The 25,623-nt window shown below is 43.4% G+C and overlaps 1 protein-coding gene across 1 annotated transcript in view; it reads right to left on the reverse strand.

Moving 5' to 3' along the window:
• The window catches only part of FAM120A (family with sequence similarity 120A), a 117,596-nt gene that overhangs the window by 68,670 nt on the left and 23,303 nt on the right, over window positions 1-25,623 (reverse strand). Inside the window, 4 exon segments of the mRNA XM_033236707.1 lie at window positions 166-262; window positions 1,433-1,545; window positions 1,548-1,560; window positions 23,055-23,137. Of these exon segments, the coding sequence (XP_033092598.1) occupies window positions 166-262; window positions 1,433-1,545; window positions 1,548-1,560; window positions 23,055-23,137 (306 nt within the window).

Here is a 25,623-nt window from a genome sequence, read left to right on the forward strand (position 1 = left end):
CAGGGATTGCTACTGAGTCTGCCCAGGAACTCTGGCTATACTTACTGGCATAACTACAGAAAATCATGTTTCAGAAACATAAACCTACAAGATTATATGGTGAATATTTAAACCTATTTGGATTATCACATGGTCAATATTGATCACAGGTTTTTATTTACTTACCTAAGTAATGTGGTGGATGAAATGACATAGGCTTACTAGTCGCTGAATAATATCCAATTGCTCTCTTAAATCGAATAACTTTGTCATCTGTTCTAGACTGAAATAAAGGCAGGAAAACCTTCATAAATGAGTGTGCCACTGGTCATGTGTATCACAATGTTTTATAATTCAGCGCATGTATAATATTCTGCAGCTTTTCAAGAGAAGAATTTAGAATGACGTTAAAACTTTCAGGGAAAATTAAGAGATTATTACAAAAGAATCAAACCAAATGTGAATTCTTTTAAAGCAATGTAGTTATCAGAGCAGAACTCCAAAGTGGTAGTCAGGGCCCTGGGTCTAGCTCTAGGACTTCTCTGACTTCCACTCTGCTCGGTCTCTGGTCCTGCCCAGAGAGGAATCTCAAGCCATCTGCACCAAGGGAATGGATGGCAGTGACAGACTGGGGATGGGCCTGCCCAGGGTTTCAGCTCTTTTTTTTTTTTTTGAGATGGAGTTTCACTCTTTCACCCAGGCTGGAGGGCAGTGGCGTGATCTCCGCTCACTGCAGCCTCCGCCTTCCGGTTTCAAGCGATTCTCCTGCCTTGGCATCCCAAGTAGCTGGCATTACAGGCGCCTGCCACCATGCCTGGCTAATTTTTGTATTTTTAGTAGAGACAGGGTTTTACCATGTTGGCCCTCCTGACCTGGTGATCCACCCGCCTCGGCCTCCTACAGTGTTGGGATTACAGGCGTGAGCCACCGTGCCTGGCCCGATTTCAGCTCTCCAGAGACACGGCAGGAGTTTCACAGAGCCTTGCCTATTCTACTGATGCCAACTTGTTGGCATACCTACTTCTCCAAAAAAGAAGAAAATCCCTGACCATCACCTGAAGAAAACAGACAAATCAGAGATTTATCATGCCATATGACTGACCTGATACAGTTTATGTTCTGAAAACTTGGAAATACAGATCCTATTAAGCTCGAGAACTTAGGAGCAGCAGACCTCACCAGCCGTCCAAGTGGATCTCCCTCTTTCTACTCAGGCTGGAAAAGCTGGGTGAAGCGGCTGAGACTTCTTGGCTGGCAGGGACCATGACCAGGCTACCTCAGCCTCGGCCTTGCAACCCGCAGCTTTCTTTCTTCCAGTGGCCTAAGCAAGAGCTCTCAGACCCATCGGGTCAGCTTGCACCCACAAGTCCCCTTCTTCCAAACCTGGCCGCACCACTATGCAAAGTCGTATCCCACGAATCTGGTTTTTGTTTTGTTTTGTTTTTGTTTTTACCTGTGAATGCTGGAAAACATCTTTAGCTATGGCATCCAAGTCAGAGGTGTCCTGAATGTTGCGTACATAATCAGCAACGGCTTTGATCACTACGTCGCAAGGTGGCAAGACCACTGGTGGGCCCGGACCTGAGAAAACAAACGCAGGTGTCAACAGTGGATGGTGAGCAACCAGAACCAGGCTAATCTGAATGCAGGAGCCAGAAATTCCAACAATGAGCTACCATCTAAGATCTTATCAGTGCCTGATGATTGTTCACCTGTGAGATCTTGGCCCTAAGACTTCCCTGAGTGGTTCACATTTTGAAGCTCAAGAACGAGATTTTCCTTTCAGTGGATGAAATACAACTCAGCTGCTTAAACTGTGTTGGGTGAAAAGAGCATCTGACAGCCTTCCACCACTTCTGAGAAGTCCAAGACTTGTTTGCAATTAATTCCAGGCCCAGGACCTGCATCCATAACAAGCGAAGCACAAAGCAGCCCAGAAAGAAGGCTTGGAGCCACCACTCACTCCCTTTATTTCAACACCAACCAACAAAGATGAAGGCCTGCACCAGTAGGACCTTTAGATTAGAGCCCAGGACTCCCTGAAACTGGAAGCATAAATGCAGTCACCAAGTTCTTGAACCCACCTTCGAAGGCCAACTTCAGCTCTAACTGGAGAAAAATGGTATCACTACCTGTTGAGGGGCATGTTTGAGGAAAGTGACAAAGAATATCAAATAAAGTGTAGGAACATCTCATTAGCCAAAAACAGCTGATACCAGAAAAACGTAAGTTAACAGGTTGAAAAGAAGACTAACCACATAATAAGAGTTTTGTGGTAGGAAGGACAATGACCTCCCAAAGCTGTCCACATCCTCCTCTCCAGAACCTGTGAATATGCTGCATTACGTGGCAAAATTCAATGAAGGCTGCCAGCCAGCTGATCTTCAAATAAGAATCCTATCCTGGATTATTCAGACAAGCCCAAGGGAATCACAGGGTCCTCAAAATGTGGAGAAAGGAGGCAGTGATGTAGCATGACAGGGCCTCAGATACTCGAGGCTGGACAGGCCAGGATCCTCCCGAGAGCCTGCAGAGGGACCAGCCCTTGTATGTTAATATACAAGGAAATGAATGTTGTCTTCATGCCTGCTAACACAACATTCAGTCCTCATCCCATAATGGATCAAGGAGTAATTTTGACACTCAAGTCTTATTATTAAAGACATACATTTCATCAGGCTAGAACTGCCATAGAAAATGACTCCTCTGATGCATCTGGGCTAAGTATATTGAAAACCTTCCGGACAGAATTCACTACTCTAGATGTCACAAAGACCATTCATGATTCATGGGAGGAGGTCAAAACATCAACCTTAACAGGAGCTTGGAAGACTTGGTTGATTCCAGCTCTCGTGAATGGCTTTGAGGGGGTTCAAGACTTCAGTGGAGGAAGTCACTGCAGATGTGGTGGGAATTGCAAGAGAACCAGAATTAGAAGTAGAGCCTGAAGATGTGACCAAATTGCTGCAATCTCATGATAAATCCTGAATAAATGAGGAAATACTTGTTACAGACAAGCAAAGAAAGCAGTTTTTTGAGATGGAATCTACTCCTGGTGAAGATGCTGTCAAAGATGTCAAAATAAAGGCAAAGGATTTAGAATAGGACATAAGCTTAGTTGATAAAGCAGTGGCAGGGTTTGAGATTAACTCCAATTTCATAAAACATTTCTACTGTAGGTAAACTGCTATCAAATAACATCGTAGGCTATAGAGAAATCTTTCATAAAAGGAAGAGTGAACTGATGTGACAAACTTGAATGTTGTCCAGTTTCCTGAAACTGCCACAGCTACCCCAACCTGCAGCAACCACCACCCTTATCAGTCAGCAGCCATCAGCAAGACCCTCCGCCAGCAAAATGATTCCAACTCACTGTAGACTCAAGAGATCATGGCATTTTTTTACACTAAAGTATTTTTGATTAAGGGATGTACCTTGTGTTTCAGACGTAATGTCATTACACACCTAATAAACTACAGTACTGTGTAAACATTTCTATTATATGTACTGGAAAACCTAAAATTGACATGACTTCTCTGTCATTCCCCTCCAGGCCCCTGCTCTCCAAGGCTCCATGTATGTGAGGAGGTGGCTGCAGAACAGCAGAGTCCCCTTTGGTAAGTGCCTTTGCCTTTCCAAGTCTCTGTGAGTGAGAAATGCACAAAACAGGGACACGTTCCAGTGAGTCATAACGGTGTATTAGGTTACTGTTATTTTGTTGTTGTTGAGGATCACGATGATATATTAGCTAACATATCTTAGCTAGACAGTCTTTTAAGCGTTTTATGTATAGTACTGTATTAATTCTCACACATCTATCATGGCAGCCCTTGTTTGTATTAGCGACAGTACCCTCCACAGGCTTCCAAGTGGTCAGTTGTGGCCCACAGGCCACTAGCAAGTGGAGGCAGAGCCCTTGGCAGCCACGGAGGGCCTGCTGCCCACCACACAATGCCTACTCAGCTGCTGCTGGGCCCCCTGTAGGCAGCAGTACTAGTGATGCACAGAATCCTGGGACTAGTGCCAGTGAACCTATGGAAACCCTGCGTGATCTGGGCATGCACTGCTGTGGTGGCCTTCACGTTCATGACGCACAGTGGGAAGACAAGAAGAGTCAGCTCAAAGGTACTCAGCCCAGGGTGAGGTCCATAGAACGGCCAGATCCAAGATGCGGCTAGCACCCCAAGCTGGTGGTGGCCTAATGTTGCCCGGGCCAGAGGCCAGTCCTCAATCACTCCAAACCCTCTGCTTGAGAGTTCCAAATGAAACAAGCAGGTCTTCCTACCAGGACCTAGGTGAGCTTCTGAAAGAGCACAGAAAAGCAGGCCTCCTGGATTTCCCCAAGTGACTGAACAAAGCAGGTCCCACACGCTTCACAGCACGATGGAGAAGATCTTCTGGGGCAAAGCACAGATGATCTGAATGACAGCACTGACCACTGGCAACCTGCAGAGCTGCCCGACCAAGAAATTGTGAGACGGAAGCAATGCTTGCAGACAAGAAGGGGAAGATGAAAAGGCCGGAGCAAGCACAGACAATAATGGAACAGGTCACGAATGCTGGAGTGAGGTGGATGACCTCCCCGTCTCACACCTCTCCAAGCATCCTGCATCTGCTGGAAAGCAGTAGAGATCACATGAAGGATGGAGACTTGGAAATGGAGGGGAACAGGGAAGCAGGATATGGTGGTCCGCTAGCATCCCGGCTACAAGTTCCTCCAAAGAACGTGGATGGTGATGCTGACTTAGGTGCATCCTTCAAATGTCCTGAAGGAAAGACTGGAGCAACAGATAAGCACCTGTGGGAAGAATTCCAAAGGAGTAAAGAACGCACAGCACAAATCCAAAGTCTGAGCGGGCCTCTCTGCAGGACACAAGGGCACAGTTGGGGAAGGAGCTTGCAAAGCTGCAGCTGAAGCGTCCTGCTCTGCCTGAATTGCACTGAGAAGCCATGATGGGGCCTCAGTAGGAGTTCACGCAGGAGGACACCTACTGCCTGGACCTCGAGCAGAGACTCCGCAAGGTGCACTATACTTAACCTGCATGTGTCAGACCTGTAACCACCAGGAATTGAAGGAAGACACTTCTAGTTTTCAGAGGGAGATCTTCTTCCATAAGAAAAGGGACCAGGAAGACAGAATGGCTGCTGGATCCACTGAGAGAGCGCTCCAGGAGTTCCAGGAAGAAAATGACTACTCCGGATAGAAGCTGGCTGACTGTGAAGCCAAGTTTCAGCCTTTCCCAAATAGCCCTTTGGCTCCTGGGACTCTGCCCAAAACCCACAGGGCCTGAAAGCCCCCGGGGGACAGTGGGCCCCCAGGAGGGAGGCAGGTCACCATGTGAGGGCTTGGGTAGAGAGCACCTGCCTGTTATCTCCCTGTAGTTGGGTCCTGGACACTCACAGACTCGGCAGAACATCAGCCGGTGCTGCTCCCTTTAGAGCACATTTGGGTACTCTCTTGTTAGTTTAGCTACCGTTCAAGAGTTGATGCTGAAACTGCTCTCATTCAACTTTGAGAGATAGCATTAGGATTGTAAGGTACTGTTTATCAAATGAAGATTATTTAATACAATTCTTACAAATACATTGATTCCACATCTTTGGGCCCTCCAAAATTATATAGGATAAGTATTATATTTTCATTTAGAGAAAGGGTCCCACTTAACCTCAACATCATTGTGTTTGATATGGATGGGAAGGTTTAAAACAGAGTTGTTATTAGAAAATAGTGCATTAAATTGGCTAGAATAAACTTTGGTTTGAACACAATGCCAAAATACACTCAAAAACAAGACCATACCACTCAAAGATCATATTTTTAAGTTTGGTCCTAACCTTTGTAGTTTAATTTAGGGAGGTGGACATTTTGCCACCATTGCTTCTTATTTTGCAACAGGCACCAGCACCAGGAGAGCCTGGGCCTTGCATAGCAAACGAGTCAGCCTCCCGGGCCAGAGCAGGCAGGAACAGCAACAGGCTTTCCCCAGAAGTAAAGAAGTTCATAGAGAAGGGTGCAGGGCCTCCTGTCTCCCAGGGGCATGTGCAGCTCATGACGATGGCTTACACCCATGACACCACAAGTAATTGGGCAGCCCTGCTTCACTCCCATCCCACTTCAAAAGAAAACAACAGAACCTGCTGCTTTTGTTCCTGTGGATATCCTTGTCATCACTATCCCCAGCCCTACAACATGTAGCTAAAAGATCCCTGAAGTAAACAGGTGCTATAATTAAAGTGTCCCCTAAATCCTTCTGAGTGGCTCAATAACATCAAACATGCTACCTCTGGTTTAACACCGAAAACACTGGCCCTTTATAATTTGCTGACCATGCAGCTACCTTCCCCACCAGCCACCCTCCACCACCCGACTCTGCAGGCAGCTCCGAGCCTGTGCAGAGAGAAGCTTCCTTCCCTCCTGGATGGCTCCTAATCTAGCCTTCTCAATCCAATCCAGGATGAGCTCCCTGACATCGTCTTTAATCCTTAGGGTCAGGACCTGGTGTGCATTCGCTACCCAGGTGCAGGAGGAGTCAGAGGTGCTGTCCTAAGGGCCTGGTCATATCAACAAATCCCACCCCTGCCACATGAGAAAGTGACTGGAGACAGAAATGCAACAGCAGAGGGACATATGGATGGACTTTACAGGAGACAGTTTAAATTGAAGAAGACAGATAGATTGGAAAGCTGGACATATGTCTTTATTTACATATACCAGGGAATCTTGGTACTAAAAGGTATTCTAGGATAAATCCTTTAGAAACTTGTTAAATGTTTTAACATGATAAAAGCATATATGTATGAGAAGTTAATTTCTATGCTATCTATCTACATAACCCTATACATACACACACACACACACACACACCACACACACACACACCTGTATAAACATCACACACATGAAGGTAGTTATCAATATACTTCCAACTGGGAAAAAAAACACATCAAGACTTGTTCGTCCATGAAAAGCGTCATCAGCAGTGTTGCTAACTTTCCCTGAGATTCTAAAATAGCAGGTGGTTCATCTCATCACAGCAGTAACTACACAGGTACTGCAGGAGGGTTACAGTAATTTGTCCTTGCCTATCATAAAAACAAAATTAACACTCAAACTAAACAAGTCAAGTGTCTGCTGCTTAGAGACAGTGTATAAAATATTGTAATTAATGTCCCATTTATTTCCTCCTCTGCTTTCTTTAATCGGTTTTTTAAATCTTAGCCCAAAAACTTAACATTTAAAAAAAAAAAAGTCAAATACATTGCGACATGTCTAGAGCTAGAACCATATGTGCATTCTACCTCTAAGGAGAGTAAGTAAACTTCATTAACAAGCTAACGCCTATGATCAATTGCTTTTTTCATGTCACTGCGTTGCAATTTCACCAATTGTGACTGAAATTTTACCTGCTTTGTAGGTCAAGAAAATAATTTAGGACTGGGAAAGACCTCTGAAAGATTCAGCTTACCCCTTTGCTTCCAGGCAGAATCATTAAATAATAGATACTGTTTGGGTAGAAATTGATGATTGTCTCTGTGCAAAAATATCCTCTTATGTGAAAGATTTTCACTTTTAGCTCATCTTTCCCCAAATCTCCTCATCAGTTCCTACTGAAAAACGTGTTCTGCAGTCTTCTAAACATCATTGACAGATGGATATAGCATTCAGGGCTTTGCTGAATGCAGAATGCCACCAAACCTGACCCAGACAAGCACGCCGCAGGGCTATCTCCCTGACATGTCACAATCCATGAGCAGTGGCACCCCATTGTCCCCTATGACAATCTCTAGTCCTTTGGCCACTCTTGACAACCTTTGTTTTGTTTTGTTTTTAAAAAAAAAAAACCTCCAGGAGGCTGCGATCTTGGAGTTGGGTCAGTGGTGTGGACACCAGCCTGGCCACACTACTGGGCCTGTTCCCCAAATGGGTGGTGCTGGGAGCACTGGCTGGACTTCTGCTGCGGCCATGCAGGGCGAGCCTTTGGCGTCATCTCCAAGCAGCTTGACACCCCCAGGCGTAACTTTCAGAACAAGCAGTAGGTGTTCTCACCGATCTATCTACCAGGCCTGTGTTGGGGTGAAGAGTGGAGGCTGGCACCTATACTACATACTACAAGGACAAAAAAGTCCATGGAAACCCTGTCAGGCACGTCCTCAAAGGGGACTTCAATGGAAAGCCCTCACTGAAGCTGCTTGGTGGCTACTCCAGACAGAAAAGATCTTTGATGCTTTAGAGTCACTGATTTCAGTGAATTATTTCAGGCACTCAAGGGGCACCTTAAGGAAGCTAAGAAACAACTACACTATAACAACGTTTGAAATCCAAAGAAAACAATCTCTTCCTGGTTTCTGAAAGCAAAATAAGAAATAATTTAGCCCCTCTTAAAGAAGCATTTATTTATTTATTCACTGTTTTTTAATATTTCACTGCTTAAAAATCTGCAGTCTCACTCTTGGTTATATCTTTAAAATCAAACCTTTTTTCTACAGCTGTGAATTCGTTTAAATGAACTTACCTTGTAATATTCCAACTGCTAAATCAAACCCAACATGCCACAGTACTCAAAGGATTCAATAAAATCCAGTATTCCTTTTCATGTAATATGTTGATTGAAAACTCTTTCAAAGCTCTCTAAAATGTACCACTAGACAGGATCATCTAACAGGGTCTAACCTAATCTCTAAAATCCACTCAGTCATATTCCTGTGGGATGTATAAGCTAATGAAATATACCATACAAAACTATGATTAAATGATTTTGAGATTGTTGGTGCCACTGCTCCCAAAGTGTCTCTTGGCTGCTTATTTAAAATGCAAATGAATATAAATGCAAGTTTCACAAAGTATCATTGCTGAAGCAGAACTGATCCACTTCATTACCAAGTGGAAAACAGTGAAGGGCAAGTACTCTGCATTTTGGCAATTTCAAGGAAGGGAAACGGAAGCTCAATTTGGCCAATATTCATTCACGGGTCAGGCCTGTGCTAGAAAAAAGGAACACAGAACCACCCTTCAAATTTCCTGACTTCCAGAAGCTCACATTCTTCTTGGTGACAAAATGTTGCCCCAGTCTCTCAGAGAGCCCCTGAGAGGACACAGTGGAGCACAGGTCCGGGGGCTGAGGAGGCAGAAATGCCTCCTTGGTGATCCAAGGTGGGCGAAGCTCAAAGTGTGGTCCCCAAGAAACTGTCACCACCACAGTCCTTGGCCCCAGCAGTCTGTGCTTTTGACCAAGCCCTCCAAGCTATGGAATCACCAAATGCACCCTGCAGGCCCAAGGTTTTCTACTATAACAGTCAAGGGAAAGGAAAACACGTAGACCCTAAAATTGTCAGATACCGCTAATAGTCACGCCTTCAAAATTCTTGAAACGTTATGACATATATCAGTATTCTGTACGCATTTGCCTAAATAAAGATTTGAAAGGCTGTTAAAATGCAATTAATCACAAATAATTTTAAGTGTGATCATCACTCCAAACATGGAAACTGCTATGCACATATACTGAAGTACCTAAAGGTTTGAAACTGAACAAAGAAAAGTTATTCATTCCATTTTACAGGCCTAGAGCCTAGGATGAAAAGGCAGGCAGTCCGGAGGTGACTTCAGCTGCCCTACTGGAACCTGGGCTCCATCGTGCAGTGACAGGATCTCTTTACAAAAAGGTGCCACCAGTCCAAGGAGGAAACTGTTGTGTACTGTGACCACCTTCCCTTCTTGGGGGAATACCTGTCATGTATTCTAATAGTTTCGAAGGCTGTGTACCCAGGCCGTGCCCTAAGGATGCATACTCAATTTAATCTTCACAATTCTATGAGTAGTCACTGTTAATGTCCCTAGCTTACAGAGGAGCTTACTAAGTACCCACCACAGCCAACCAGGTGAGTGGCTCAGTGGACTCTACACACTTAGCTACAGCACTGTGGTCTTTTTATCTTCCATTCGAAATTGCGCCTTTTTTCAAGTGTTGAAATGTGCTTATTTAATGAAAAGATGGTAGACGGTGAATTCCTTTTTCTTCCAATATTCTTACTTAGAAAAATTAAGAGTTGGCAACACAACAGTAGTCTTCCAACTTTTTTTTTTTAACAGATACGTGGAATTCAAATCACTGCTACAGATGAAGAGAGTGACTGAGAAATTCTAAACAGGGGAATGATGAGATCAGACCCGAATTTAAACAGATCATTTTGTGAACCATGTGGAAGACAGATAGCCGAGCAAAAGATCAGCAAAAGGGAGGGTCCGTGGCTCCTGCATGAATCCCAGCAAGCAGTGACTGAAACAGAAGTAAGGATAGGATGTGGCAATTCAGGAAATATCAAAGCAGATGCAGGAAGGGGAAGAATCAGGATGACTCCCAAGTTCTACCGTGGATGACTGGCAGGGTCACTAGTGGCACTAGGTGGCAAGTACAACACAGGAGGACCAGCCAATTTAGAGAAGATGAAGACATCTGTAGATCAGAAATGCCAAATCTGACGTGCAGGTGCACATCCAAGTAGAGAGGACAGGGTGGAGAGCTCGGTGAAGGGGATTTGTCTGGAGAAATACATTTCAGGGTAGCTGAGACTTCAGCACAGATCTGCCAGGAGAGTGTGAGAATCACAGTACAGATGGAACCCGTAGGAGGCAACAGAGGCGAGGAGGAGGAAAAGAAAGACTACAGCACACTGACATGTGGAAAGCCAGGCGGGAGGGCCCCGGTGAGGAGAGGAGGAGTATGATGAGGCGGAAAACCAGCCACAAGATCAGCTCTCACGGGCATCCATGGTCTTGACAAAAGCAATCTTATGACAACGAGATTCAAGGGAAGGAAGTTAAGTGTTGGGGATGTGACAGGAGCTACCACAAGATGGTAGTCAGAAGAATATGGGGCAGATCTGTTCATATTTACAAACTGAGGGCCAAGAACCGAGAGAGAGGGAGATATTACACAGAAGTCCCACCAGATGTGTTCAATGACAAAGGTTCAAGAAGGCCAGGAATACTCCAGTGTCAGGCTAGAAAAGAAATAAAAATGGGAAAATAAATGTGTAGATGAGGAAAGAGAAGCTGAGGAGGACCATGCCTGAAGGTGTCAATATTGTGGCAGAAAGAACCTGGTAAGAGAAAGCAGTGTGAAATTGAGCAGAGCCAGGAGAGAGCGATGAGTGTTCACAGTAACTGGGAAGGAGAATAGAATGATACTGCCCGCAGGGAGGGGCTGCCTACAGTCAGACACCAGCATTTTTCAGATCAGTTTTACTGAAATATTTCGCATGGAATAAAATCCCATCAATTTTAGCATATAATTCAGTGAGTTACAATATGCAGCCTACAAATGTAGGCATTTCTCATCTACAGATGTCTTCATCTTCTCTAAATTGGCTGGTCCTCCTGTGTTGTACTTGCCACCTAGTGCCACCAGTGACCCTGCCAGCCTCCAATAGTGTAACTACTATCACAATCAAGAAAATATCACATTCCCATCACCCCAGAGTCCCATTGTGTCCGTTTCCCACCGCGGTCCCAGATAACCACAAGTCTGCTTTCTATCACTATTGTTTTGCCTCTTCTAGAGTTTTATATAAACGTGATCAGACAGATTTCCTTTGGGTTTGACTCTTTGCTTAAGATAACACTTTGGGATGCAAACTTATTGCAAAGATTAGTAGTATATTTGTAAATCATGCATCTAATAATAGACTTGCATCTGGAATATATTAAAAATCATTAGAATGCAGGCCAGGTGCGGTGGCTCACGCCTGTAATCCCAGCACTTTGGGAGGCTGAGGTGGGTGGATCACTTGAGGTCAGGAGTTCAAGACCAGCCTGGCCAACATGCTGAAACTCTGTTTCTACCAAAACTACAAAAATTAGCTGGGCATGGTGGCGCATGCCTATAGTCCCAGTTGCTCAGGAGGCTGAGGCAGGAGGATTGCTTGAACCTAGAAAGCGGAGGTTGCAGTAAGCTAAGATCATGCCACTGCACTCCAGACAAAGCGAGGATCTGTCTCAAAAAACCAAAACAAAAACCCTTAGAACTCAATGATGAAAAGACAAATAACCCAATTTTAAAATGAGCAAAGGATTTGAGGAGGCATTTATCCAAAGAAGGTCTAAAAATGACGAATAAGCATAGCAAAAGATATTCAACATCATCAGTCGTCAAAGAAATGCAAATCAAAACAAAATGAGAAACCTCATTAAGCTCACTAAGATGGAGAAAATAAAAAAACAGACAATAACGAGCATTGGTAAGGATGTGGAGAAATCAGAACCTTTACACGTTACTGGGGGGAATGTAAACTGTGCAGCTGCTGTGGAAACAGTTTGATGGTCCTCAAAAAGCGAAGCATAGGTCAATTACAGCGGCTCACGCCTGTAATCCCAGCACTTTGGGAGGCCAAGGCAGGCAGATCACTTGAGGTCTGGAGTTTGAGACCAGCCTGGCCAACATGGTGAAACCCCATTTCTACCAAAAATACAAAAATTAGCCGGGTATGGTGGCACACACCTGTCATTCTAGCTACTCAGGAGGTTAAGGGAAGCGAATCATTTGAGCCTGGGAGGCAGAGGATGCAGACAGTCAAAATCATGCCACAGGTCTGGGTAAAGGAGTGAGACTCTAAAAAAGTCTCAAAAAAAAGAGGAAGGAAGGAAGGAAGGGAGGCAGGGAGGGAGGAAGGAAAAAAAAAATCTAAGCACAGACCTACTACATGACCCAGCAATTCTACTCCCAGCCATATACCCATGGAAAATGAAAACATCCACACAAAACTTACACACAAATGTTCATAACAACATTATTTATAATTGTCAAAAGGTAGAAATAACCCAAGTGTCCACCAACTGATGAAAAGAGCAATAAAAATGTCATATATTCACACAATGGGCTATCATTCAGTCATTTAAAAAAAAAATGCAGTAGGCTGGGTACGGGGCTCATGCCTGTAATCCCAGTACTATGGGAGGCCGAGGTGGGAGGATGCTTGAGGCCAGGAGTTCGAGACCAGCCTGGGCAACATGGTAAAATCCTGTCTCTAAAAAAAAATTAAAACATTAGCCCAGTGTGGTGGTACGTGACTATAGTCCTAGCTACTAAGGAGGCTGAGGCAGGACGATTGCTTGGGCCCAGAAGTTCAAAGTTACAGTGAGCTATGATCGCGCCACTGACTGCACTCCAGCCTAGGAGACAGTTTCTTTTCTTTTCTTTCTCTTTTCTTTTTTTTTTTTTTTTTTAAAAAAAGGAATAAAGTACAGATACATGTTACAACATGGAAGAACCGTGAAAGCACTATACTCAGTGAAAGAAGACAGACACAAAGACCACATGTTGTGTGGTTTTATGTGGCGGCAGGTGCCTGTAGTCCCAGCTACTCGGGAGGCTGAGGCAGGAGAATGGCGTGAACCTGGGAGGCGGAGCTTGCAGTGAGCTGAGATCGTGCCACTGCACTCCACCCTGGGCAACACAGACTCTGACTCAAAAAAATAATAATAATAAATAAATGTCCAGAATAGGCAAATCCATAGAGACAGAAATCATATTAGTGGTTGGCCAAGGGGTTGTAGGACTACTAATGCAGACACGGCTTCTTTTTGGGGTGGCAGGGGCTAGAGTCTCAAAGACACAGCAAGAGGGTCAGGAAGAGAAGTTGACCCTGGACAAGGGCTGTGAGCAAGAGATATAAGAAACCAAGATGCTGGACATAGCTGGGACTGCTGCTAGCAAGCTCTCTGCTTCTTTTTCTTTTTTGTTGAGATAGGGTCTTACTCTGTCGCACAAGCTGGAGCACGGTGGCACAGATCAAGGCCCCCTGCAGCCTCGATATCGCAGGCTCAAGCAATCCTTCCACTTCAGCCTGTCGAGTAGCTGGGACTACAGGGGCATGCCACCACACTCAGTTAATTTTTTTCATTTTTTATAGAGATAGGGTCTCACTATGTTGCCCTGGTCTCGAACTCCTGAGCTCAAGTGATCCTCCCACCTTGGCCTCCCCAAGTGTTAGGATTACAGGCATGAGCCACTACACCCAGCTCAAGCCCTCTGTTTCTGACCAAGAATGTCTTGGAAGGAACTTGCCTGGCACGAAATCTGGTGCCAGATTTGGCTGGGCAGGGGGTAGTGGCAGTTTCCAGGCAAAATGTCTTAAGGGTGATATTCTCTAGATTGAGGAGCCCTCGGTATACAGTTAGAGCGCAACAACAGTGTCTGATCTGCCACGAGTGGAGGGGGAAGACACGGGACTAGGACTAGGACACGGCACTAATTCACACGTGTCACCACGGCATTCAGTGGAAGGTGAATATGCTAAGCAGAAAGTGATGGAGAAAGCCTGGTTAGAAACAGGGCTGACATTATGAACTCACAGGGTAGGAAGTAAGCTAGAAAATGTTTACACTCTCATTTTTAAGACTGACATTATGCTGCTTATTTAAAATAAAACTAGAGCATTCTAGTTCTAAGCACAGTTAGCAGGCCGGGCGCAGTGGCTCATGCCTGTAATCCCAGCAGTTTGGCAGGCCGAGGCGGGTAGATCATATGAGTTCAGGAGTTCGAGACCAGCCTGGCCAACATGGTGAAACCTGGTCTCCACTAAAAATACAAAAATTAGCCCGGTGTGGTGGTACACGCCTGTAGTCCCAGCTACCTGGGAGACTGAGGCAGGAGAATCACTTGAACCCAGGAGGCAGAGGTTGCAGTGAGCCAAGATCACACCACTGCACTCCAGCCTGGGTGACAGAGCAAGACTCCATCTCAGAATAATAGTAATAATAATAAAGCACAGTTAGCAAAGACACTACTACTGAGCTTCTCTTTGCTTGCTCTATTCCAGGTCTCTCTCCCAGAGATACCGTAAGTGCCAGCACTACCAACACGGTATCTTTCAGATCCCATTCAGACTGTGTCTGCCTTTCCCTTGCTGGCCTCTGTTCCTGCTCCTGCTGGCAGGGTCATCCATTCCAGGTCAATCAGGAAGAATTCTGCTTGGCAGTCCCACTCACTCCATGGGAGGAGCCAAACTAAAAGCAATCCTGTAACAAGGAAGGAGCACAAACCTCCCACAACTTACATCCCTTTCTTCCCAGCAATATGACAGGAGACCTACTCCTAATCTGTGAAAAAAAGACAGAAGCTGGGTGTGGTGGTGCGCACCTGTAGTCCCAGCCACTCGGGAGGCTGAGGCAGGAGAAGGAGAATCAATTGAGCCCAGGAGTTTGCATCTGTACTGCACATGATCACACCCGTGAATAGCCACTGCACTCCAGCCTGAGCAACAGAGCAAGACCCTGTCTCTCAAAAAAAAAAAGAAAGAGAGAGACAGAAAAACTATTCTTGAGCCCCAAGAGATTCCAGCAGATTCCTCAGAATTCTAAGCTTTCCAGTTTTATTTTAAAACAAACAGGGAACAGAGAAGGAGACTGACTGGAAGATATAAACAAGCAGAAATCCTTTTGAGTTCAGTTTGTATTTTAAGTTATTTCATTTAACAACCTCACATATAAATTAAAAGGAGAAAAGAAAAAATTTCTTATCAAATGCAGGTTTTCAAGACTTAAAGCTTAAAATCCAGCACAATGAATCTGTATACATTAACCATTAAGAACATTTAGCTAATGTCACACACATGATGCCTCACATGCATGATGATGGATGGTGACAATGATGACCACCACTAGCAAGATAGACATTTTTATTACACTTTGAGGGATCAAATATCAATCTGTTTAAAGTGGTTATCTCTGAGAAGTGGGATTATAAGTACCTTTCATTTTCAGATGACATATTTCTGTACTGATTAAATTTTTTCTAATTATTTTTATAATAAAAAAGAATTTTAAAAAAGATAACATAGGCTTCTAGTTAAGACAGTAAAAATGCAATAGACATATGAAGACTACAAACATTAATAAAATCAGAGGGTTCAGTCAAACTACCTCATCTTGTCTGTCTCTCTTTTTTCCCCAATATTTGGATTATGTTTAGAAAGAAAAAAAAAAAGAAACAGAAGAATATTTTTAATCTACTTACCTTCCAGGCCCCTAACATTATATTTTCTAAAGCTAAATAAGTATATAGATTTTAGGAAGTTTTTCTTAGCTCTTACTAAACTATTATATAATGACTTATTAAGAACAAAATATATGAAGTGAACTTCAATTAACACTAACATGTAAGGAGAAATTCCTTCTTTGGAGGGTTCATAGAATCAGAACCACTCCCTCCCGCTATGACAATATAGGTGAAAGTCAGAAATAAACAAAGTCCATCTTTCTATTTATTTACAGTTGATACCCAACTTAATTTAAAAAAAAAAAGATTTCAGAAAGATCAAGTCATCTGATCACCAACCTAGCTCCAGCAAGGTTACATGGTATACGTCACACACAATGAGGCCTCAAAGTGCCTGAAATGCTACAGCGCTTCTCAGATGGAAGCTGGCTCCAGGCACTGCATGAGACCTACCAGCACCTCTAGCCCTAGTCCGGACACAGGCACCAGGCACAGCGGTCACTAGGACCACAGGCTGAGCAGCAGCTGCAACAGCCACCCAAGTGTCCATCCGGGAAACCCAAGAAAAAGGACTGTTCAGTTCCTGTCTGTCTCGAAGGGCCCTGATCTACTACTAGACTGGTTCACTGTGGGGTCTGCTGTGCGTTCCAACCCTGGAGGTGACATGGTTCCTGTGATGAGAAGACCAGACTGACAGCCCTACCATCGTTGCTCCTGGAGATCCTGATGCTACCGTCCTCACTACTCTCTCAGAGCCAGACCCAACTGCTGGCCCTAAAGGACATGTTTTAAAAGTACCACTCAATGACTTCTGGTTGAGGACAATAAGACATAAAAAATATAGTTAAAGATACCCCTGGGTAAAATTTAAGGTGAATGACCGGGCGCGGTGGCTCACGCCTGTAATCTTAGTACTTTGGGAGGCTAAGGCAGGCGGATTACCTGAGCTCAGGGGTTTGAGACCAGCGTGGGCAACAAGGTGAAACCCCGTCTCTACTAAAATACAAAAAATTAGCCGTGCGTGGCAGCAGCGTGTACCTGTAGTCCCAGCTACTCGGGAGGCTGAGGCAGGAGAACTGCTTGAACCCAGGAGGCAGAGGCTGCAGTGAGCCGAGATTGCGCCACTGCACTCCAACCTGGGCAAGGGAGCAAAACTCTGTCTCCAAAAAGAAAAAAATGGAGGTGAATCTAAAAGTTTTCTTGATATGGCCTGACAGATTGTCCCCGGTATACGGGTGCCTTAGGGAAAGATAAAGCTGGCAAAAGATTACCAAAAATAAGTGCATCAGAGTGGTAAGATGATAAATACACAAAGACATTTAAATCAAAAGGAAGAAATGCCAGGGCTAGGAATGAGAGGGAGCTCCTAAGATGATGCAGAAGAAAGCAAGCGTACTTTAGGGGAAGCTCCAAGAGAGGATCATACAGAGAAGACGGCGTTCCATGGATGACAGTGCAGCCTGGCTCAGGGCCCAGCCAGGCCCTAGGACAACCAGATGATGGGGTCAGAAAGGGCTGGAGGAGGACAAGTACTTCTAGGGGAGGCTCACCACGCAGAGATAGGGTCTTTCAAAAAGACTGGGAACTGCCGTGTAGACAGAGTAAAATGGACTAAACCTAACTAGAAAGTAGAACTGCTGGTAGTGAAGTCTCAGGAAAGGGTCAGCCCACATAAAATCTGCAAGCTGGGGTGTCCCAGACAAGGAGGCAGAAGGAGCTCAAAGGGCTCAGTGGTTGGGAATACTTTGCAATCACAAACAACTGGCAGGGATGGAAACTCAAAACATATGAAATTGAATATGAAGTTCAGGAACACAAAAACCATCAAAATGAATACAATGACCTGACACTAAACAGGTCCAACTTAAATGTTATTATATCCAAATATGAGGTCAATAGAATGTAGAACACCTAAGTGACAAAAAGCATTCTATAAAGTGTTCTAAAAACCCAAGATTCAAGAAAACCAGAGGCAACAAGAAATTATGTTTTTAAAAAAATAAAGCCAGCAAACATCTATAAAACATACTAAAAAATTAAAACAACAAAATGCCCACCCAAGATAAAAAATTCCCGTACCCAGTTAGGACACAAAATCATACAATTTTTAAAACCCCAAAAAGCACATTTTGAAAAACTGCTCACTTAACAGGTGTCTACAGCCAGGGGGCCCTGCCCAGGATGGACTGCCATAGCCACAGGCCCCCTCTGATGAGCACGGGCCACACCAGCTATGCAGGGCACCCACAGGCTCACTAAACCTTATGACCAGGCAGACTGAATGGCCGACCACTCCCAGGGCACAGGAGGAGGTAGGCATGGGGGCACCACCTGAAGGGTCACAGAGGCTGGGCTTGGGACTGGAGCCCATGCTCTGTGGGCTCAGCTCCCTGGGTACCAGGCTGCCTGACGCCTTCCATTTCTCTCATGCAACACTGCCAGCCACACCAAAACCATCAAAGGAGCACAGCAGCCCAGAGCAACACAAGCAGTGGGAGCCTCTTCAAAAGACCAATATGCATCCAACCCACTTTTCATTACTGTAAATACAATCACGAATCTTCCTAATTATAACACTATGTCCAAAAATACATTGAAAGGATATTCAATGTATTTTCCTTATTAAAGATATGACCCTTTGAAGAAATACTGCCATTGGAAAAAGTTTAAATGAGCAAGGAAATGAGATGCACTCCTGGAATGCCTTCCCCATTGTTTGGGAGTGAGTGTACATTTCAGGAGTGTATCTCAACTCTTCCTGGTACATAAAAGATTCTCTTACATTTCCAATCAAACAGAGTAACTTAGTTACAGCAAATTAAGGTAAACGCAGCCTCAGGCTTGGGTGCCTGTGCAGCCCTGGGGTTTTACCCATCGTGGGCCAGCCCGCTCTGTATCATCTGCTGCCAGGCTCCCTGCTCTGCAGGACCTGGGCCTGGGCAGAGACAGAGGTCACACTCCAGCCCAGCCTCTAGGCATCTCCAGGACTACAGTGAGGAATCTCAACAGCCAGGTCTCCCGAGGAATAGGGAATAACACATAACTCTTGTTTTCTTACTCTCATTATAGAACTGACCACATCTTAGAAACTACCTGACCCCTAACACCACCCTACAATTTTACATGTTACATGAAATGGCCCAACTGTCCTGAACATAAATGAAATATTCTTTGCAACTAAACCTAAGAAATTCGACACTCACCTTAGTAGCAACTCTTACGGTTACCACTGACATATGAAAAAGTCACCTTACGTCCTATTTCCTACTGCCTTCTACCAATTTTAGGTTCTAAGTATGTCTAACATTGCAGTCATAACCTAGTAATAAGCACGATCTACTACTAACTAATAAAGCAGGACAAAACAGAATGTGGCTCCCGTCCTAGCTTTCCTCTTTGCAGATATTACCCAACGATTTAACAGTTGTTCTTCCCTGTGCTTCTGAGCCCCCAGAGCCCCAAAGCAGACATGCTATTCTTTCAGCACACCCCAGGGCTGTGGACAGTCAGGGAGGACTTCACAATTTCTAACTGATGTAGCTGGTTCAACGACAGTTGGAGAGTTAAAAATTCACAGTGAATGAATGAATGCATGTAGTGAAATTTGTAAAGACACATGTTTAAAAGATGAGTCTAAGAATGCTACTTATAAACAAAACAAATAAAAATTCATAGTGCTACCAACATACTGAAGATTTGGAATCACATAAATTATCCACTACTAATGACTTCCTATCCATGGTATTTTGTGATTTTCATCAGATGGTAAAAACAGAAATTTTCTCATGATTTTTATTGGTTCCCTTTCTAACACAGTATACTGGAAAAACAGCTGTTAAGGACACGTGATTTTGCATCCTCAAGCTTAATCTTTCTTGGTCCATCCCTTTTATCATATTATATTTGTACTATTTCGCCAAAGCCACATTTATTATTGTTCACAGAGGGTTGGTGTTCTATGAAGTTACTATCTAATCAATTCAAAGCACCTTTTAAAATGCAATACCATAATCTTAAACCTGTCATCATTTCAACACAATACAAAAACACAAAGAATATTTCAGAAAATAAAACTCAGAATATTATGGAGATATGTAACAACTATCCAAATTTTCAAAGGATGCAATTGGTTTTATAACTGGGAAAAAAGAAAGAGACTAAATAGTAGGTGGGATACATACAATTCTGCAGCACATCCATCAGTCATGCTCATGGGGAGAAAACCACATCCAATTTCCCCTACGTACATTAAAATTACTGAAGTGGTGCTGTATACAAAAATGTGAGTGAAGGGTCAAAACATTAAAGTGGGCCAGGCGCGGTGGCTCACACCTGTAATCCCAGCACTTTGGGAGGCCGAGGTGGGTGGATTACCTGAGGTCAGGAGTTTGAGACCAATACGGCCAACATGGTGAAAACCCCTCTATTAAAATACAAAAATCAGCCGGCATGGCAGCAGGTGCCTGTAATCCCAGCTACGTGGAAGGCTGAGGCAGGAGAATTGCTTGAACCCGGGAGGCAGAGGTTGCAGTGAGCCAAGATCTCACCCCTGACTCCATTCTGGGTGACAGAGCAAGACTCTGTCTCAAAAAAGAAATTTAAAGTGGCTAACAAATGCAGTTTCTGAACTTATCTCAAAACCAGGTGCGCTTGCATTTCAGGTTTGACTTTAAAATCCTACAACTTATCAAGTCATCTGAAAAATAATTTAGGATTTCTTCTCCAATATGCCATAAAAGTGCTCAGTTAATATCAAAATGCATCCATAAAGCTTGACTGGACCCTGAGTAAAAAAAAAAAAAAACCTATAAATGACTGAAAAAATCTGAATGTGAACTTAATATTAAATGATATTAGACACTGCACTCCAGCACAGGTGACAGAGCAAGACCTTGTCTCAAAAAAAAAAAAAAAAAAAAGATATTGGAGAATTATTATTAATTTAGTTGATGTCATAAGACTAACATCATAAAGTAACAAAATGTCCTTATTTTTAGGAAGTGATGGAGCAAGCTGAAGTGGTGGAGCAACCTGACATTTCCATGGGTGAAGTGTTACATCTGCAACTTACTTCCAAAGAGTTTTTGTTAAACAAAACACAGACATACACTTTATGGCAAAATGTTATAATTGTCAGACCAAGATGGTGGATATATGGATACACATTCTCTATTCTTTCCACATTTTAATACTTAAAGATTTTCTCAACAAAATTTAGGAAAAACACACATGTAATGATGTTATTCACCTGGCAATAAATTGAGCTGGTTTTCCAATAATTCTTCAAACAGCTCTTCACTTCTAACCCTGTGACATATGAAGCAGGGCTAGTTTAACTTAGACATACACATATAGCCAGAGACCTTGGGAGTATCTCACCCCTGCTCTTCAAAACAAAATAAATCTTGTAGGAAACAAGCCTTCATTTGTGTCTCGCTTATAAAAGCATAATGCTTAACAGATCTACTGAGCACAGGTGCAGTGCTCTGAAGTCCAGCTGATGACACGCCGCATTTCCCCAATCCGCATTTCAGTCATGGCATAACCGGGAGCTTAGGGTCCAGATGACAGATCACATCAGTTCATTCATGAAAACATACAGGAGGGATTCTATGGCCAGAAATGTAATTTCTAACAAGAGGAGAAAAACTAATTTTTGAACAAGAAGTTGAAAACAGTCCATATCAACCCGTTAGGGTGAAAAGGAGAACATTTTATAGCATGCTAGAGATGAAAAAGAGTTTGAAATAGCAAGGAACAAAATGAAAGGAGGAAAGGAATTCTACTTAAGCTTTTGGGTATGACCAAAGTTAAAGGTAAATTAAAATGTAGAAGAAAAACTCCCATTTGAAACTAGCCACCAATTAAAATTGTTTATGGAGGGAGGGTAATTATGACAACATTTAGAATTTTACAGCCCTTCAGAAACCACCCAATTTAACCGCCACCCTTTACTATAAGGAAGCAGTCCCAGGGCGGGAAGCAGATACAAAGTCTAGGTCCCCATCTTCCCATTTGCCCAAGTCAAGAAAGGCATTTATTTGAACCTGACAAATGATCATTGCAATCACAAGAGTCACTAACAATTCCAAGCTGAAGTTTTCCAGTGCCTTGTGCCAATCTCACTCATTACTCCTATGCTCACATCAAACACAGACACCTTCCACTGTAGAAAATCAGTTAAGTGCCTCCCTCTCTGATGTTTGTGACTATCACAAACACGAAGGGAATCAAAAGAGAGAAAAGTAATATTAAGTTTTAATAAAACAGTACAAATGGATCATTTATCTAATGAATTTGAGTCTCCCCCATCATCCAAAAGCTTTAGATTATTTTATAATTGTAGAAAATTAGTTACAAAATTTGTCAACTATGCAAAAGATGTTGCTCTAAGTGACAAGTAACTATACTACCTAGAGAAAAAATTAAAATTTTTAATTTTAATTAAGAAAATTAATATATAAAACATCAGCTCAAATATTTCCTTCTATCTAGGTACAAGGCACAAAGAATTCCTTAAGGGAAATTTTCAAGGACATTTATACATTTACCTAACATATAGGTGTTGAGAACAAAGGATGGTAGCATTGTTGCTTGCTTTTTAAGGCAGTGCATATCCTGAAATCATGGGAAAACATGATATTGCTAACTTTGTAGCACCACCAATAAAGGGCCTAACATGTTATTAAAGTAATAGCAGGCCGGGCACAGTGGCTCACGCCAGTAATCCCAGCACTTTGGGAGGCTGACGGAGGCGGATCACGAGGTCAGGAGATCGAGACCATCCTGGTGAACACGGTGAAAATTTTTAGTAGTGAAACTACTAAAAATACAAAATATTAGTCGGGCGTGGTGGTGGGTGCCTGTAGTCCCAGCTACTCGGGAGGCTGAGGCAGGAGAATGGCGTGAACCCGGGAGGCGGAGCTTGCAGTGAGCCGAGATCGCACCACTGCACTCCAGCCTGGGCGACAAAGCACGACTCCATCTCAAAAAAAAAAATTTAAAAAAAAAAAAAACCCCGTAATAGCAAACTCACAGTTGATTATTACAAATGCTAGAAAAATAAAGTGAAATTTGTACCTTTAGTGAGGCTAGTGGATGTTCTGGACCAAGTAAACTCCAATGAAAGGAAGCCAGATCTTCATCAGGCAGAATGTGATTTCCTGGAATATAAACATGGATAAAATAAAAGCAATCATCTTAAGTAACACAGGGAAACATTTAAAAGCACTGCATCTATAGTAGAAAACTTTCAAACAGAAACTGAGAACAACTCTTCATCTCTTAACATAAAGCAACATACAGCAGGCAGAATCCTTGCAGCTGCCTCAAGAATGACGGGAATTTCTAGTGGAGTCCCAGCAGCATTCAACCTAAGAACTGCATAAAACTGAAGCCACCTCACAGCACAGTATTAAAAATAAACACCAGTTTGCAAAAGGTCAGTCTGACAATGTCAGGCTATCAAACACCAGTTAGATTCAAGTTTTCATTTGTTCATGAAATGGCTGTGGTTCGAGCTTTCATCTGTTCATGAAATAGCTATGGTTCAAAATTACATAAAAACACCAAATGTGAAACCTGCACAATTATAAAATCTTTCTTAGCAAGATTAAATGACAATGACTGCTGATTGTAACATGAATCAACACCCTTCTCCCATAATTTCCATCACCACCCACAAACATATGTGAAAAGGCCCATCCTGTAATAATACGCATGAGGCCATTAAGCTGCTCATCCTATCACCAGTGCTGTCACAGTCTACAAACAAAACTGTATTCAATGGAGAAACTGTATTTGGGGGGAACACTCTACTTTCACAATCATGTTCATATGCCTGGTATACCTGATCTTTAGTAGGTTAGCTATCTCACTGAAATCTCCAAGCAGTAATTTCCCACATAACCGTGATTTTTATAACACGACTTAATCACCTCCACATTATGATAGCAGATTCATTAATTTGCTACTAACAGAAGGCAAAACAAAGTAAGACCATTCGGAATATTGCTACATTATAATATAGGTTGAGCATCCGTAGTCCAAAAATCCAAAATGATGCAAAATCTGAAACTTTTTCAACATCAACATGATGCCACAAGTGGAAAATTCCACACCTCTGCTCATAAGATGGGACGCAGTCAAAAGGCAGTCAAAACTTTGTTACCTGCACAAAATTATTTAAAATGTTTTATAAAATTACCTTTAGGCCATGTGTATAAGGTATATATGAAACATAAATGACTTTCATGCTTAGACTTGGGTCCCATCTCTAAGATACTTCATTAGGCATATGCAAATACTTCAAAATACTTCTGGTCCTAAGCATTTCAGATAACGGACACTCCACCTGTATTCCAAACACACAAACACACAATCCAGAGGTACTGAACTCCCGTAATGTCCAAATGAGCAAATCTGAACCATAACTGCCCAGGTTTGCTGTACTTGATACTGTTTTCCTCTGTTAAGGGATTGCATAGAATTTCACGGTGAAGAATGAAGTGTCTGGCCAGGCGCGGTGGCTCACGCCTGTAATCCCAGCACTTTGGGAGGCCGACATGGGCGGATCACGAGGTCAGGAGATCGAGACCATCCTGGCGAACATGGTGAAACCCCGTCTCTACTAAAAAATACAAAAAATTAGCTGGGTGTGGTGGCGGACACCTGTAGTCCCAGCTACTCGGGAGGCTGAGGCGGGAGAATGGCGTAAACCCGGGAGGCAGAGCTTGCAGCGAGCCGAGATCGCACCACTGCACTCCAGCCCGGGCGACAGAGCGAGACTCCGTTTCAAAAAAAAAAAAAAAGAAGAAGAAGAATGACGTGTCTGAAATTTTGGAAGCTTCAATTTGAAATAATATTTTTTTTTTTTTTTTTTGAGACGGAGTCTGGCTCTGTCGCCCGGGCTGGAGTGCGGTGGCCGGATCTCAGCTCACTGCAAGCTCCGCCTCCCGGGTTCACGCCATTCTCCTGCCTCAGCCTCCCAAGTAGCTGGGACTACAGGCGCCCGCCTCATCGCCCGGCTAGTTTTTTGTATTCTTTAGTAGAGACGGGGTTTCACCGTATTAGCCAGGATGGTCTCGATCTCCTGACCTTGTGATCCGCCCGTCTCGGCCTCCCAAAGTGCTGGGATTACAGGCTTGAGCCACTGCGCCCGGCCAATTTGAAATAATATTAAGGCAACTTGAACATTAGTAACAGTCCCTGTGAAAAACTGGGTGAAATACTTAAATGAATATTCCAACATTCCTAAAACAAAATACTTTATATAGCTATACTTTCCATTACAGAAGGGAAAAGAAAAATAAGCTTTCTCATTTGAGCACAGTGAAACTTTTCCCGCCTGGCCAACATGGTGAGAATTAGCCAGGTGTGGTAGCACACACCTGTAATCCCAGCTACTCGGGAGGCTGAGGCATGAGAATCACTTTAACCTGTGAGACAGAGGTTGCAGTGAGCCAAGATCACACCACTGCACTCCAGCCTGGGCAACACAGAGAGACTCCATCTCAAAAAACGACGACGACAACAAAAACTCAGGAGCTTACCTATAACGTCACTAAACTTTTTGAAGAGATTCCAAGCCCTAAATTAAATTGACAACATATTGCAATTGATTTTGTTTTTCACTTATTTCAAAACTTCA

This window comes from Trachypithecus francoisi, unplaced genomic scaffold, assembly GCF_009764315.1.
Source record: "Trachypithecus francoisi isolate TF-2019V2 unplaced genomic scaffold, Tfra_2.0 Lachesis_group16, whole genome shotgun sequence".
Classification (NCBI taxonomy): domain Eukaryota; kingdom Metazoa; phylum Chordata; class Mammalia; order Primates; family Cercopithecidae; genus Trachypithecus; species Trachypithecus francoisi.